Genomic DNA, 15,203 nt, shown 5'->3' on the forward strand with positions numbered 1-15,203 from the left:
AATTTTTTGAATGAACGAGGAGAGAGTTATGGCCGGTCAAAGTTCAGTTGACTTTTTAGGAGAAAACCCTAATTTTGAAACCTAGGGTTTTGTTGATTTTTGATCTTTTCTTGATGAATTATGATCAACCGTTGATCAAATGATGAATCTTTTGACAAAATATGGATTTTGACAAAAAATTTCATTTTTGACTGTCTGTTGACTTTTCGGTCAAACTGGTCGTCTGTTGACTGTTTGAGCTGCTGACTGTGCGTCTGAGCGAATTGAAGTTTGAAAATTTGTATGGTGGTACTTTGAGACTTATGGAGGTCCATGAAATCCATTTGAAGTCTCAAAAAACTTGTTCTCCTGAAAAAAAACAAAAACCCTAGTTAGGGACTGTTCGTGTAGGAGACAGTTAAGCGTACCTGATTTTTGTGCAATGCCGAGTCTATGCTGATCATGTGATTATCAGAAGACTTCTAGAACAAAAATCTTGGAATTTTGAAATGCAAAAGATTGATTTGATTGATGGTACAAAACACGGAGAATCGTGCTGTCAGCGGGTTTGACTGTCAACTGGCTGTTCGGGCATTAACGTAACAGTTAAAGTGAAAACTTAAAAGTTAAAGTTAATTTTTTCTTTTTGTTTTTTTGTTGTGTTAATGGTGAGAATTTATTTAGATGAGTTGTTAGAAAAACACAAACATAATAAATAAATAAAATATACCGTATATGAACGAAATTACCGATAATAACCTTGAAAAATATTTAATGCACAGAAAAATAAATATTTAACTAGCAATAAACACACATAATATTATCTTGATAATTAAACGACAGTACGACAGATAGTACGACATTTAATACTGACAGTACAAATATTACATAATATAATGAACAGTACGACAAATAAAATAAACAGTACATTATTTGAAAGCGAAAGATACGACAAACTTTAAAAATGACGATTAAAAAACCATGCTATAAATAACAACATATAAATGAAGGGAAGTGTAAGCAACCCAGGTCCGCATTTTTCAGGACTATGCAGACAGAAAAAGGACATGATCACCACCAAGAAGTGATGACCATAAGAAAACACGTATCCATCCACTTTGCCATTTTTGCCGGGGAAGAAGAGAAAATAAATATGAGGTAGAAGTTTGAGAAATGAGTTGAAATTTAATGTGAGAATTTATGAAAAAAAATGAGAGGTATTTATAGAGTGAAAAGAAGGATAGAGACGTTGGGGAATGAACTGATTCCGTACAAAAAAGGAAAATTTGAGTGATAGTAGGATTTGAAAGAAAGTGTATGGAATAAAGTTAGGATTTGATTTGAAAGAAAGAGATTTGAAAAGAAAGGAAGAGATTTTGAAAATAATAGAAGAGATTTTGAAAATAATAATATAGTACAAAAATTAGTGGGAAACAAAAACTAATAATAATTTACTTGTTACCAGCACAGTCTGAATCCCCGGACTCTGCGCCTGCAAAATTTAATTCTGTACCAATTGCGTCAGTACTATTTATCTGCAAATAAATCTCAAATAAACAGCGTGTGTGAAGTGATAAACAGTACTTTGGCGTGTGTGTAAGAATAAATTCAACAGCGAACCAAAATACCGTATAAGAAAAATTCTAAAAACTGAGTATTCATAAAATCAGGATATTTGTGAAATAAAATCCAAGATTATATGAAATTCCCAATTTTTAGACAGAAGTCTGTTGCCTTCTTTCTGAGAAAGATGCGGGCAAATTTTGGGGTATAACACCATGACTTATTTAAATCATTTTAAATTAATACTAAAACTACAAAATCTGTGATAAATCCATTGACAAGGTATAATTTGAATTTGGGTTAATGAACTTTTTGGTCCCTCTAAATATTGCAGATTTCGTTTTTAGTCCCTCCAAAATTTTCTTTAAAGAAATCGTCCCTTCAAAATTTTTCGTCTAAACTATTGGTCCCTAACGTCAAATTTGCTAGAGATTAGCTACGACTTTAGCCACTGATTAGCTACGAAATTTGATGTTAGGGACCAATAGTTCGGAAGAAAAATTTTGAAGGGACGATTTCTTGAAGGAAAATTTTGAAGGGACTAAAAACGAAATTTGAAATATTTAAAGGGACGAAAAAGTTCATTAACCCTTTGAATTTGCAGGAAAGTATCCTCTGTCTGTAACAAACACCTACAATGTGACCCTTTTATGTGTTGATGTTGACTTTTCTGTCATGAAAGACTTTATTGATAGGTATGTTGATAGTATCATCCATTATGTGAAATTATTTTATTCATGACTTTGATAATGATCCATGATCTGCAGAATGCCTGAGGAGAGCAGGGTAACCCTGTATGATCAACTCGGAGGGAATTCCCAATATTCCTCCCAGAGTTCTGAAAATCAACATCTGACTCCTGTGCAAAAATTGTTCTCAAAGGCTGTTGTTTTACCTATTGCTGAGATTATTCAACTTACGGATGTATGTCTTTCTATTTTTCTATATTATAATAATTATAACCTCATCATTTAGTGTGAACCAAATTTCTGATATTGACTACTATTTGTCCAGATTACATTTTGTGCTACTGTCGCTACAACAAAATTATTAGCCGCGTCTCCATTTGGATGGTACTATCGTGCCTGTCATATGTGTCAATCTATAGCGCGTGAGGACAGCCCCCCATTTGAGTGTGAAGCTGGTCATGAAACCATGGCTGAAGTCCTTAGGTTTTAGTTGTTCTCACCTAATATATGTCGTTTCTGTCATGTTTGTGTCGTTTCTATGTTGTCTGCTTTTTTAACGGAACGACTTCTTATGATGTTCAGGTATAAGATTGAGATTGAGGTTACTCATGGGGGCAAAAGCTGCAATTTTTTCTTCTGGAACAGAGAATGTGAAATGCTTTTGGGTTTATCTGCATCCCAACTGCGTAACACTATGATTCAGGTTATATTTATATTGTGCAGACGAATTAGAATGTACTTTCCGATACTCTACGTACACTAATACGACCAGTTGTTTAAATAGGTTGGAATTACTGATCCATTGGACTTCCCGTTAGCCCTTGATCAGTTGTTGAAGTTGGAAATGGCTATGAAGGTTAAGTGGCATCCACGCTGGAAGAACTGTTCCGTCGTTATGATTATAAAAAATGATCCTATTATCCAGCAACTTAAGGAAAAATGGGGAACATACGAGGTCAGCTCTTATAAACTGTCATTCGTTTTATAAAAGAGGACTTCATATTATAACAATCTTTTGCCTGATTTTGATTTTCTTTGGTAAACTCTCAAGGAACCTATTCCAATCCAAACTGTAATACCTGAGACTCTGGAGGTAGAAATTTTAAACTGTGTATGCCTTTTTTTTACTTTTCCTGTGATTATATTATACTGAAAGCTGTGTTTAACTATATATAGATTAAAGAGAATGTTGATGAGGCTAAAATAGATGCCAATGAAGACTGTGAATTGGTTACGGTAAGTTTCACTGCAACACACTTACCTACTTACATTTATATCAATATTCCTAACTAATAGTCTTCATCGTTATCTTGCAGGACCTGGAAATTACTTCTGAGCACAAGCCTGATGCTGTCACACCTGCTGGTAAGAGGCATTTTCCTGCTGCATCAAGTGAATCCACTGATTTGGACGGATTACATGATGGAGAACTGTCATCAAACAAGCTGAAGAAGATAATTAAAATGGAGAAGATTGATTAAATCTATTGTTATTTAGTGTGTGTTTCGCTTAGGTGTTTGTTATAAAAATTGTATATTAGTTTCCTTTGCTTTTAACCATGTGTGTGATTTCGTTTTCTGTAATAATTAGTGCATGAATACTGGCTATGTGCTTCTGTTATGTTCATTTTGATTTATGGATGTCTATGGTTTGTGTGTCTTATTATATTCAAATGATTCAAATTCAACTACATATTATATATACTATTATCAATTATTTTGATTCTTTTTGAACATATATCGTTCATTCCATTTTAACTGTACTTCTTATAACGGGGCCTTGCTTTTTTATTATTTTGACAATATAAACTTTACAATATCAGTACGAAGTTGACTGTGATATACTAATGAATATTCTACTGCATGTAGTTAAAATAATGATGTCGCGAAGAACGGTTTGTTTGGATTTGCAAAACCTAAGCATTCTTTCATTACATTGTAAACTGAAACATTGATTGTGCCTCACAAAGAAACACCAAAACTTTTAACATTTGACTATGTTAACTATCAATAAATAATTTTATGACTGATCTTAGTATAATGTTGATACAATATTATGGGACAGATTTCATTTTAACTAACAGCATATCAGAGCGGATTAATAGAATATAATAGGAGAACTTCAAAAATTTGTCCCGAAAACGATTATACATTAGATCTTCAAATAGATAAAATATTAGTGTGTTCCCATTTTGGATAAGGTGCTTACAAAATAGCATGCAGCAGAATGTATAAAACACAATGTACCAAAATAACATTCCCAACATATAATATAACCATTAAAATTCAGCTATAGTACAAGGTTAGCTGATAGCAGCAGTTGATTCATTGTCTTTCAACCTTCACGTAGATATATGGAGAGAATCGCAGCATACTCCACACTATTGTATCCCCATTACACAGGTTAAGAGATTTGGCAAATTCGTACCATCCCAGGGCTATGTACTTTTCATATGGCTGGGGTATTCCCTTTCTATTAGCTTTGTGAACCTGACAGGTAACAATGTTCTTCGTCCTCACATCCAGCAGGTTAATTTCATCTTGAAAGCGACGGAGGCATCTTTTGGCGATTTCCTTAGGGAAATGCTGCATACAGGAAATAAAGAAACTATTAACATTATACACTATTTACATTTTCAATAACATGATGATCATCTTCAAATATCTCCTTACCATTACATTATGCTGTGTAGATTTAGCATTTGTAACATGAGTATTCCAGAAAAATTTTTGAGCACCTGTAGAACTGTCTACAGTAATGTCTGTACCGACCTTTGCTTTTTTCACCACTTTACGCCTTCCTTTCTTACCCTCTTCTGATCCACTTGCTTCACCAACTTCTGAAACATTGATTTCATTTGTGTCAATGTCTGTTGTTTCCACTTTTACCTTTGTAGGTCCTGCATTGGGATTGCTTTTAACACTTGCGCTATTTTGTGTGCCAACATCAACATTCGACACAACACGACCAGGGGTTACATTGCACTGTTTGTTCCTGCGTTTTCTTTCCACCTTAGGATCATACCCTGTTTCCTTTACCAATTCTTCTATGATTTCCATTGCCTGATCATTGCTGTTCCAACATCAAATATGGATTTAAAACGAACCACATATGAGGCATTCTTTACTAAGCAATAGTTATATACCGAGCAACCACAGGCTATACACAGACTGGATAAAACAAAAACTAACTATATAATCCCACAATAAAAAACCACAATAGTCATTCAGTCGCATTTGATTTCTTGACAAATATCACACATAATACAACATTAAACTATATTGATACTACACACATCACTAAATGCTGTTAACTGTTATTACCACACTACCATATTTTGTATATCAATATACCCTATTTTGTACGGCAATACAAAAGTGAAATAAAACTAACTGCTCATACCTGAAATCATTATCATCATCAGAAGGAATCCGCACAGAAGGACCTCTGTGTGAAGATGCCATTGTAGAAAACCCTAACTGACAACCAGTTGCAATGCTAAACTTCTATTCAGTGCAAGAGGAAATAAGTACTTGGTACATGCAGAGAGTGGGTTAACTGTTCAGTTTCTATTTACTTATAATATTAGTTTTTACTTAAAGTATTTTTAAAATAGTAACACATGCATCAAATAAAATATTATAATTAACCTTTATAAATTAAATTAAATACATTTAACACACACAACAATTATAAGGGGGGATAATTGGTAATTTAAATCTATAACTATCATTCTATTCATATTCAGTTCCAACTTCATATATATTCAACTATGAAAGAAAAATTAAAATCAACAGTGCATTCATGACATTTTAACCCACCGATGCCCCTTCAATTAGAATCTGTAAACTTTTAGTATTCAAAGCCATGAGGTAGCATGCTATACATCTCATAGTGCATAAATCTATAAAAATCAATCTTATTTGTATTATTCATCATACTTTTGTGTTTGTGATGGTAACAGATGTTGTTAAAAACACCGGTCCTCAAACATCAATTGCAAGAAATAGGAGAAAACTTATTCTCAGAGCGAAGAGGGATTATCGAAACCGTGTCAGATCAAACAACCTCACTTCCCATTTAAATCTTAATTTTACATCCTCTACAACATATGAAACCACTATTGAAACAACTATGGCTAGAAAGAGAAGGTAGATAATCTTGGATAACAGAAAAAGATTGAGAAATTTATTCAATACTGAAGTTAGTGGGGTTCAAAATACAAACAACATTGTTAGTCAAAGTCAGAACATGGATCATGCATCTACCTCAAATCATAATATGTCAGTTGGGTCTCATTATCAGGACAATGATGACTCCAACTCTGACAATAATTTAAATTCTTCCAATAGTTCCGACTCTGACGAGGATTCAGTGCCGTCACAATTACAGGAGGCCCATCTTCAAGGTATATCCATATCATACATTGATAACCAAATGATGTACACTTCCTCTGTTAATAGACATATTCAGTATTGTGCTTTCTTCTTTCAGAATATTACGATATTGGCGACCAAAATTATGAATGCGCACACTGCCAAGCATGTATGTGGTACTAAGAAAAAGTGAATAGACACAAAATTACAGCAACTCCTCGCTTTCATCGTTGCTGTCGTGGAGGAAAAATTGTTCTCCCGTTCCTTGAACAACCTCCACAGGTGTTGCAAGATCTTCTATTTAATAAAACATATTCGGATAGTAAAAACTACCAGGCTAACATACGAACATACAACGCAATGTTCTCATTCACCTCCCCCAGAATGAAGTTCGACACAACATACTCTAAAAGAGGAGGACCCCCTACTTTGAGACTGCAGGGTCAGACCTGCCATCGAATTGGTACACTACTGCCAGAAACCGGGAAAGCTCCGCAATATGCTCAATTATACATCTACGACACGGACAATGAAGTTGAAAACAGAATAAAATGTTTCAAGTAAGCCTGCTCAGACATAATTACACAATTTGTTTATAAAAATATTTTGTTAAACTATTTATTCATGACTGCCAATAATACACAGGGACAACAAAGGCATCGAGCGCCCCGTTGTCAATAAGCTCAAGATGATGTTAGATGAGCACAATGTTCATGCCAAAGCTTTTAGAATGGCAAGGGATGTTTTAAGGACAAATTCTTTCATAGATTTAAAACTCAGGCTTATTTCTGATAGATCCGAAGATGGTCGTGTTTACAACAAACCTACTGTCTCAGAAGTGGCTGTACTCATTGTGGGAGACATTGATTCTGCTGATAAAAGGGACATCTTAATTTAGCGCCGCAATGGTGGTTTGCAACGAATAGATGAGTTTCACCCAACATATTTGGCTTATCAGTATCCTCTTATATTTCCTTATGGGGAAGATGGTTATAGGAAAAATATAATGCACAGATATCTCCATGAAACTGAGGTCACTAGGAAAAACCTTCAAAGCATTAAGGATTGGTTTTCTTACCGGTTACAACAACGTCACAAAGAGGCAAAAACACTACTTTACTCAAGACGTCTATTTCAACAATTCTTAGTCGACGGTTATGCTATGATGGAATCCGAACGACTGAATTGGTTGAGGGATAATCAATCGAAGTTAAGAGTGGGCAAATATAATAATTTGACCACTCAAACTGACGGCGATAGAAGAAATGAACACCAAAAGCGAGGAAAACCAGTTGTTTTGCCATCAACATTTGTTGGTAGCAAGAGATATATGGATCAACTATATTTTGACGGTATGGCCATTTCAAGTCGATCGGAATTCCCTGATTTATTTGTTACATTTACCTGCAACCCAAATTGGCCTGAAATTAAAAGAGCATTGTCAGGAACAGGCCTACAACCCCATGATAGGCCAGATATCATTTCAAAAGTTTTCAAAATAAAGTTTGATACCCTCATGGATGATATTACAAAACACCATGTCGTCGGAAACGTGATTGCATGTAAGTTGTTTCATTTAATTATACTACTTTTCAATCATGTGTCTGTGGAGTACCAAAATATTACATCAAACTAACTTTCAATTTAATAGATATGTACACCATTGAATTCCAAAAGCGGGGATTGCCACATGCGCACATATTGATATTCCTACACCCTCAGAGCAAATACCCAACACCATCTGATATAGACAACATCATTTCTACTGAAATTCCCGACCCGACTGTTCATCCCAATTTATACAAGTTGGTTAAGGAACATATGATGCATGGACCCTGTGGCCTCGCGCGCATGAACTCACAATGTATGAAGAATGGACGATGTTCTAAATACTATCCCAAAAAGTTTATTGAACACACTATTGTTGATGCAGAGGGATATCCACTGTATAGGAGAAGATCAAAAACCTTCACTATTGAAAAAAATGGTATCACCTTGGACAACAAACATTTGGTTCCATATAACACCAGATTTCTTATGAAATACCAGGCACATATAAACATGGAATGGTGTAATCAGAGTACTTCCATAAAATATATTTTCAAATATATCAATAAAGGCTATGACAGAATAACAGTAGCAGTTTCAACAAATAGCAATCAACCTGTTGATGAAATCCAACAATATCTCGATTGCAGGTATGTCTCTCCCAGTGAAGCATGCTGGCGCATTTACTCTTACAATATTCATGGCAGAAAACCAGCTGTGGAACGTATGTTCTATCATTTGGTTGGGGAGAAACCTATCTACTATACAGATTATGCACGCATGGAAAATATGCTGGAAACTGCAAGTGTGACTGAATAAATGTTTACTGCATGGCTGGTGGCAAATGCTAAATATGAAGAGGCACGAACATTAACTTACGGTCAATTTGTCTCAAAGTTTGTTTATCACAAAAAACAGAGATAATGGAAACCGCGGTGTCATACCCTAATTTTGACCCCCCCCCCTGAGATGTCATACCACCAAATACGCCATCAAACTCAGGACAGGTACTCAGGGCAGTCACTTGCTTGTCTGATACCCAGTCGAGGATGTTCAAAGACAAAAAAGCTTAGGCAAAGGATCCATCAATAAAAAGGATTAGTTTCCAATACAATCATAGGACTCAAAAGCTTCATTCTATTCACCTATGATTGATTAGACACCAGTCATCAGGACTCAGGTCTGCTCAGATCACCAATCTAGGGTTTTGAGCCCATCAAGGGCTAAAATCAGGGATCACATTTGGGAAACCCTAGAAAGCCCCAGGACATCCATCATTTGGTTCAAATATCTTCAGTTGGTTCATATGACATTATCCATTGGACATTACACTTCAATTCAATATCTAAAGTCATCAATTTCATATGGTCGACAATTAGGGTTTTTGACCTAATTCACCAAGATAGTTTACTTTTAATCAGGACATGGGTCCATAACTCAAAGCATGGCTCAATATCCTCCAATAAATCAATATGATCCATTCATATCATTCATTTTATGAGGATAGCTTAATTCACTTGAAATCTCCAGAAACGCGATTCACCTGAAAAAGTCAACTGTACAAGATCACCATTGACTTTTTGGAAATTTTGGTCAACCATGACTTTTGAAGTTTTAAATCATCAATATATGATATTTAAAGTCATTTTATCAAGGAAAATCAAGAAAATCAATCAAGAATCAAAAAGTCAAAGTCTGACTTTTCATACTTAGAAAATTTTCCAAGTGTTTTCAAGTGGTTTTTACCAAAATTTGGAAGGGAATATCTCAAAATTTCACCTACAAACTGAAAAAAACTTCCAACATGAAAGTTGTAGATTTTGATCCAATGAACAACTTTGTCACATATGATTTTTTGGCTAGAAATCAACCATTGAAGAGATATGGAGCTTCAAAGTGACTGCCTTCACAAAACTAGCAAGAAAACCGTAGTTTTCTTCAAACTTTATGGGACTTTTTTTCACTAATTTCCCTAAGGATTTTGGGCAAACACCAAACTAATGAATTGAAGTACATATCAAGGGCTTTTCAAATTGTATTCAACCATCTTCTAATTCATTATGAGCTAAGAGATATGGTTGATCAAAGTTTGGGCATTTGAAGTGAAATTATGGGTCATGTCCAAATTTGAACTTTGCAAACTTTGTACCAATGCCTCTACCAATTGATGCATTCTTGTACATGATATATCAGAAGGGATTTAGAAGAACCAAATGCATTATTGCATCATTTTTGGCCAAGTTGCAAGAATTCAATGCCATATGATTAAGTAATCATTACAAAATGGAATATTGGTGAATCATCAAGGAATCTTCTCCTAAGCCAATTAGAGGCTTCTCTGCATCAGAAATGATCCCTAAAGATCAGATTAAATCGAGGGCTAGGGCTTGGGATCAAGAAGAATCAAATTGTCATCATTGCATTTTGGATATTTCTTTGAATTCCTTCATAACCAAGAAACCAAATTAACCTCACTAAGCAAGCTCACTCTCTGCAAACACACTGAACTCTTTGCCTATAAATAAGAGAGCATACCTCAGTAATTGATCACACCAAAGCAACCGAATTCTTGTTTTCTCTCTTCTTTCTTCATACTTAAGTTTTTCAAAGGTTCTTTGGCAAGAAGACTTGGATTCTTCAAACCAAAGCTCTTCCTTTGAAAGTAAGTATTCAAACACATCAAGGGAGGTATTTAGAGGTGATCCAAACCTCTGGAACACTTCTATACGTGGATAATCATCACCTTCACCTCTCACTTGGAGCTGTATCAGTTGGGGTCGAGCAAGGAGTTCTGGGCAGTTTCAATCCAAGCTAAGCATCTCAACACCTTCCAAAGGGATCACTGAAGCTATCTGGATCATTGCAACAACTCTGTAGCACACTTTGATCAGAGCCAAATCTCCATTTTTGAGGTAAGTTTTAAGAACTTCAAACTCTATAATTCACACATGATAAATTAGAAATGAAGTTACTAGTTGGTTTCTACACCTTTAAGGATCATTAACCCTCAATCAATTGCATCAAATCATGCATATAGAGTATTTCATGTTTAATTTCAGTTTTAGGGTTCTTCGTGTTCATGTGTGTGAATTTTGAATTATACTAAAAATAAATAAAATCAAAGGATACCATCATGATCCTTGTTCAAAAACGACCAAAATCCATGTTTACATCTTTAAGTTTGGTTGAGAAACTAAGGAGATAGCAAATTCAAAAAATTGGAAGCTTGAGGTTGAAGATGAAGATGGTGGCGCCATTTTTTGAATTTCCCAGAAACAAGTTTATTTTATTTTGAATGGTAGGCGTGTTATCTATGAATTCATCGTAGTGTCCCAATGGTTACAGCGCGCGTCCAAAAGCCTTGTCTTGCCTTAGGTCTGGGGTTCGATCCCTCCCTCAGACCTTTTGTTCATTTCATTTTTGAAATTCATTTTAATGCCTTGTTTTCACATATAATCACATGGGCTCCTTTCCTAAACAGGCCACGCGCGTGGCCCAGATGGTATTTGTTTTGTTTGGTGACTAAGAGGGCGTGAGTTCAACCCTTGGCAAGACCAAACCATATTTTTTACCACTATTTTTCTTCCATTTTCTTTATAACTTTAACTAATTATTTCACCTATTTAACTAAACTATTTTTTATTCATTTTTTACACACTTCTCATTTATTATATCTATTTTGAGAATATATCAAAAAATCATAAAAATATATTATTTTAGTATATTTTTAATTAGGTTAAAAATCATATATTTTAAGTATGTGTTAATATCTTAAAAAATATAATTTTTATTTGATTTTCAAAACCAAGTCTCTTGTAAATATTTTTGTGATAAAAACCATAATCATTTAGGTCTTAATCAAGATTAGACTTTGTCATTATCTTAATTAAGTTGACAGTTGTCAAGAATTTAAACTGTTTTCAAATCTCCGATTAGTCGGACGGTCAAAGTTTTCAAACAACAAAAACAGTAATCATTTTAATTGCCAATCATCTTCAACTGTTTTCATAAACAGTAAATCATTTTCAGTGGGCTTCTAATAGAGTGTAAGACCCAACACATTCTTTCTTTTCTTAGATTGTTTTTAAAATTGTATTTACAAAATCTTCTTTCTGTTTTCAAAACATTCTTATGGTATTTGAAGGGCATTATTCCCGGTGAAACTCTTCAGATACCTATGTGACCTTTGTCCATCTTCACTTCTTCTGTTTTCAAAAAACCTCTTAACTGTTTATCATAAATATTCAACTGTTATCAATCAACTGCTGGTAAAGCCTTGTACATACATCTTCAAAGGCCTCCACTCCATCCAGGTTAGGCTTTACAAGCTTTCAATTTACAGTCTTTGTTTAAATTACTGTCAAATATAGAACTGTTTATATATTGTTTAGAACTACGTTTGAGTGTAAACCTTAGGACAGTTAAACTATATATATATATATATATATATATATATATATATATATATATATATATATATATATATATATATATATATATATATATATATATTATAGGACTATGGCCTAGGATTGAGAATGTCTTCCCGGTGAAGGCTCTTTCCTAATTAGAGATCTTTAGTTCAAACCCTCAAGATGAATTATTCCCGGTGAAACCTCTTACCCATTTGCTTAGAGCCAAAATAAGTTCAAAACCACATAGCTTTCTCTTGTGCTATAACAAGGACCCTCGATGACCCTCGATTAGCCTCCTCTTGGGCTTTGTACAAGGACCCACAAGCTTCTTAAAAGCATTTCCAGCTTCCTCTTGAGCTTGTATACAAGGACCCATCAGGTTTCTTATAAACATAGGAACAAGTCTTTAGTTACCTTTTAGCCTATCCTGGTGAGTTTCTTCCTTTCTTTAAACCAAACTTTAAACAAGCTAAGATTGTCTCAATCTCATATTGAGTATACCTTTTGGAATGAGAGACATGGACAGTCTCTGTCACCCTTATCTTTATTAATTTCCTTAGCAGAGTCTAGGATCCATAGTTATCTATCCTTAGTCAGTGTCAGCCTTCATCTTGGGCTTTAAACAAGAAGTCTCAATTAGACAATCTTTCTACTTAAATCCAAAATCCCTGGAAAGGGTTAGCCTCCAAAATCACTCCTTTAAATCCAAAATCCCTGGAAAGGGTTAGCCTCCAAAATCACTCCTTTAAATCCAAAATCCCTGGAAAGGGTTAGCCTCCAAAATCACTCCTTTAAATCCAAAATCCCTGGAAAGGGTTAGCTTCCAAAGACTAGTCTTTTAATAGATAATTTCACCAGCTGAGTCAAAATCCTTGGAAAGTGTTAGCCTTCAAAATCACTCCTTTAAATCCAAAATCCCTGGAAAGGGTTAGCTTCCAAAGATCAGTCTTTTAATAGATAATTTCACCAGCTGAGTCAAAATCCCTGGAAAGGGCCAGCCTCCAAAAAAATCAGTCTTTTAATAGATAAATCCTCCAGCAGAGTAAAACTCCCCAAAGAGTCAGCCTCAACCTTGGGCCTCATACAAGGCATGAAACAATAACTTCCCCTATTAAGAGTCAGCCACAACCTTGGGCTTTGTACAAGGCAGATAATAGAGTCTCCCCAGTGAGTCCTTCATCATCAAGTAGCCACAACCTTGGGCTTTGTACAAGGAAGATAAACCACATTTCCTGTGTCAAATATTCCTAATCTCTAGGATCTTTTCCCTATAGAGTCATCCATACTCAGTTTCCTCAACAGTCAGCCACAACCTTGGGCTTTGTACTAGGCAGAAAACAATGTTTTCCCTAGCCAGAGTAGCCACAACCTTGGGCTTCACACAAGGCATAAAAAAGAGTCTCCCTAAGTAGAGTCAGCCACAATTTTGGGCTTTGTATAGAACACCAAATAAAATCCATCAAATAAACACTCTCCAATTAGAGTCAGACTCAATTCTGGGCTTTGTACAGAACACAAAAATTCCCTATAGTTAATCCCCAGTAAATTTATCTCCCAGAGTCAATAAAATAATAAATCAATCAAAAGCCTCAAGCTTGGGCCTCATGCAAGCCAGCAAAAATCAAATCTTTTATACAGTAGATGGACATGGCTTATCTCTATAGAGAGATCTTTCTCCTATCTCACCACATTCAAACAAACAAACATTACATTTCATTTTAATTTTAATTAAGTCTCCCATTTAGGATTTTGAAAGGCATGAGCTGGAAGTAAAACCCAGACATGTGGTAACTTTCCCTAATTTGGATGAGCAACTTACTTTCATTCAAGACGCAGTTGACTGGTATACTTGCACATAAACAAGTAAGGTCCCCCTCTTGAATGAAATGAATTCAATTATTCTGTCACTCTTTTTAATGTTTGTGGTGGAATAGTAGAAATACCTCTCTGTAAAGATGATTTCATGTCTCTTTACTGTAAACAGAGATTTAATTCAAGCTTCAACCTTGAGCTTCAAGCAAGGCACCAAAAATCATTAATTTCTCTAATTAGTTCCCCGAACTACATTAAGCTCTGACTTCCATTAGGGATATGTAGGCATGAGGTTCACAAGGAATCTCAGCGAGCTAACAAAATACCAAAAATAGTCAGTTTGTCTGTCTTCTTTTCAATTCAATTTAATTCTCGCTCCTAACACAAAGGAGAAACTTTCCCAATAACAAGCAACAAACACAATCACATTGACACAGAGAAGGTTCCCGTAGAGTACTACGGATATGTAGGGTGCTTAAACTCTTCCCTATGTATAACCGACCCCCCGGACTCCAGAATTTCTAGTCTAGGTGAATCCCCACACTTAGAAAACTCCTAGGGTTTATTTGAGATCTTTTTCCCCTTTCCTGCTCGTTAGGATAATTAAAAAGTTCGTGTCATATCGTAGTAAGAACTGAAACAAAATTCATCCCACCCCGGGCGCATTCTCCTTCCAAATTTCGCGTGAAGGGTCTAGCGTGCCGTCCTCCCAAGTGAAACGGGGAGGTAAAGAAAACGAAGACCACACGCAGAAAAAAGGCTTCACCGTTAGACGTCTCATATGGGTTCCGCCAACAGCTGGTGAACTGTTTTACCTACGC

The 15,203-nt window shown here is 35.2% G+C and overlaps 1 protein-coding gene across 1 annotated transcript; it reads left to right on the forward strand.

Moving 5' to 3' along the window:
* Positions 1 to 2,217: 2,217 nt before the first annotated feature.
* On the forward strand, positions 2,218 to 3,712 carry LOC131604872 (uncharacterized). The gene is made up of 7 exons (XM_058877287.1): positions 2,218 to 2,237; positions 2,310 to 2,466; positions 2,557 to 2,714; positions 2,814 to 2,934; positions 3,016 to 3,186; positions 3,408 to 3,467; positions 3,548 to 3,712. Exons 1-7 carry the CDS (start codon positions 2,218 to 2,220, stop codon positions 3,710 to 3,712), a joined length of 852 nt encoding a protein of 283 aa, XP_058733270.1.
* The last annotated feature ends 11,491 nt before the right edge of the window (positions 3,713 to 15,203 follow it).

This window comes from Vicia villosa, linkage group LG5 (assembly GCF_029867415.1).
Source record: "Vicia villosa cultivar HV-30 ecotype Madison, WI linkage group LG5, Vvil1.0, whole genome shotgun sequence".
Classification (NCBI taxonomy): domain Eukaryota; kingdom Viridiplantae; phylum Streptophyta; class Magnoliopsida; order Fabales; family Fabaceae; genus Vicia; species Vicia villosa.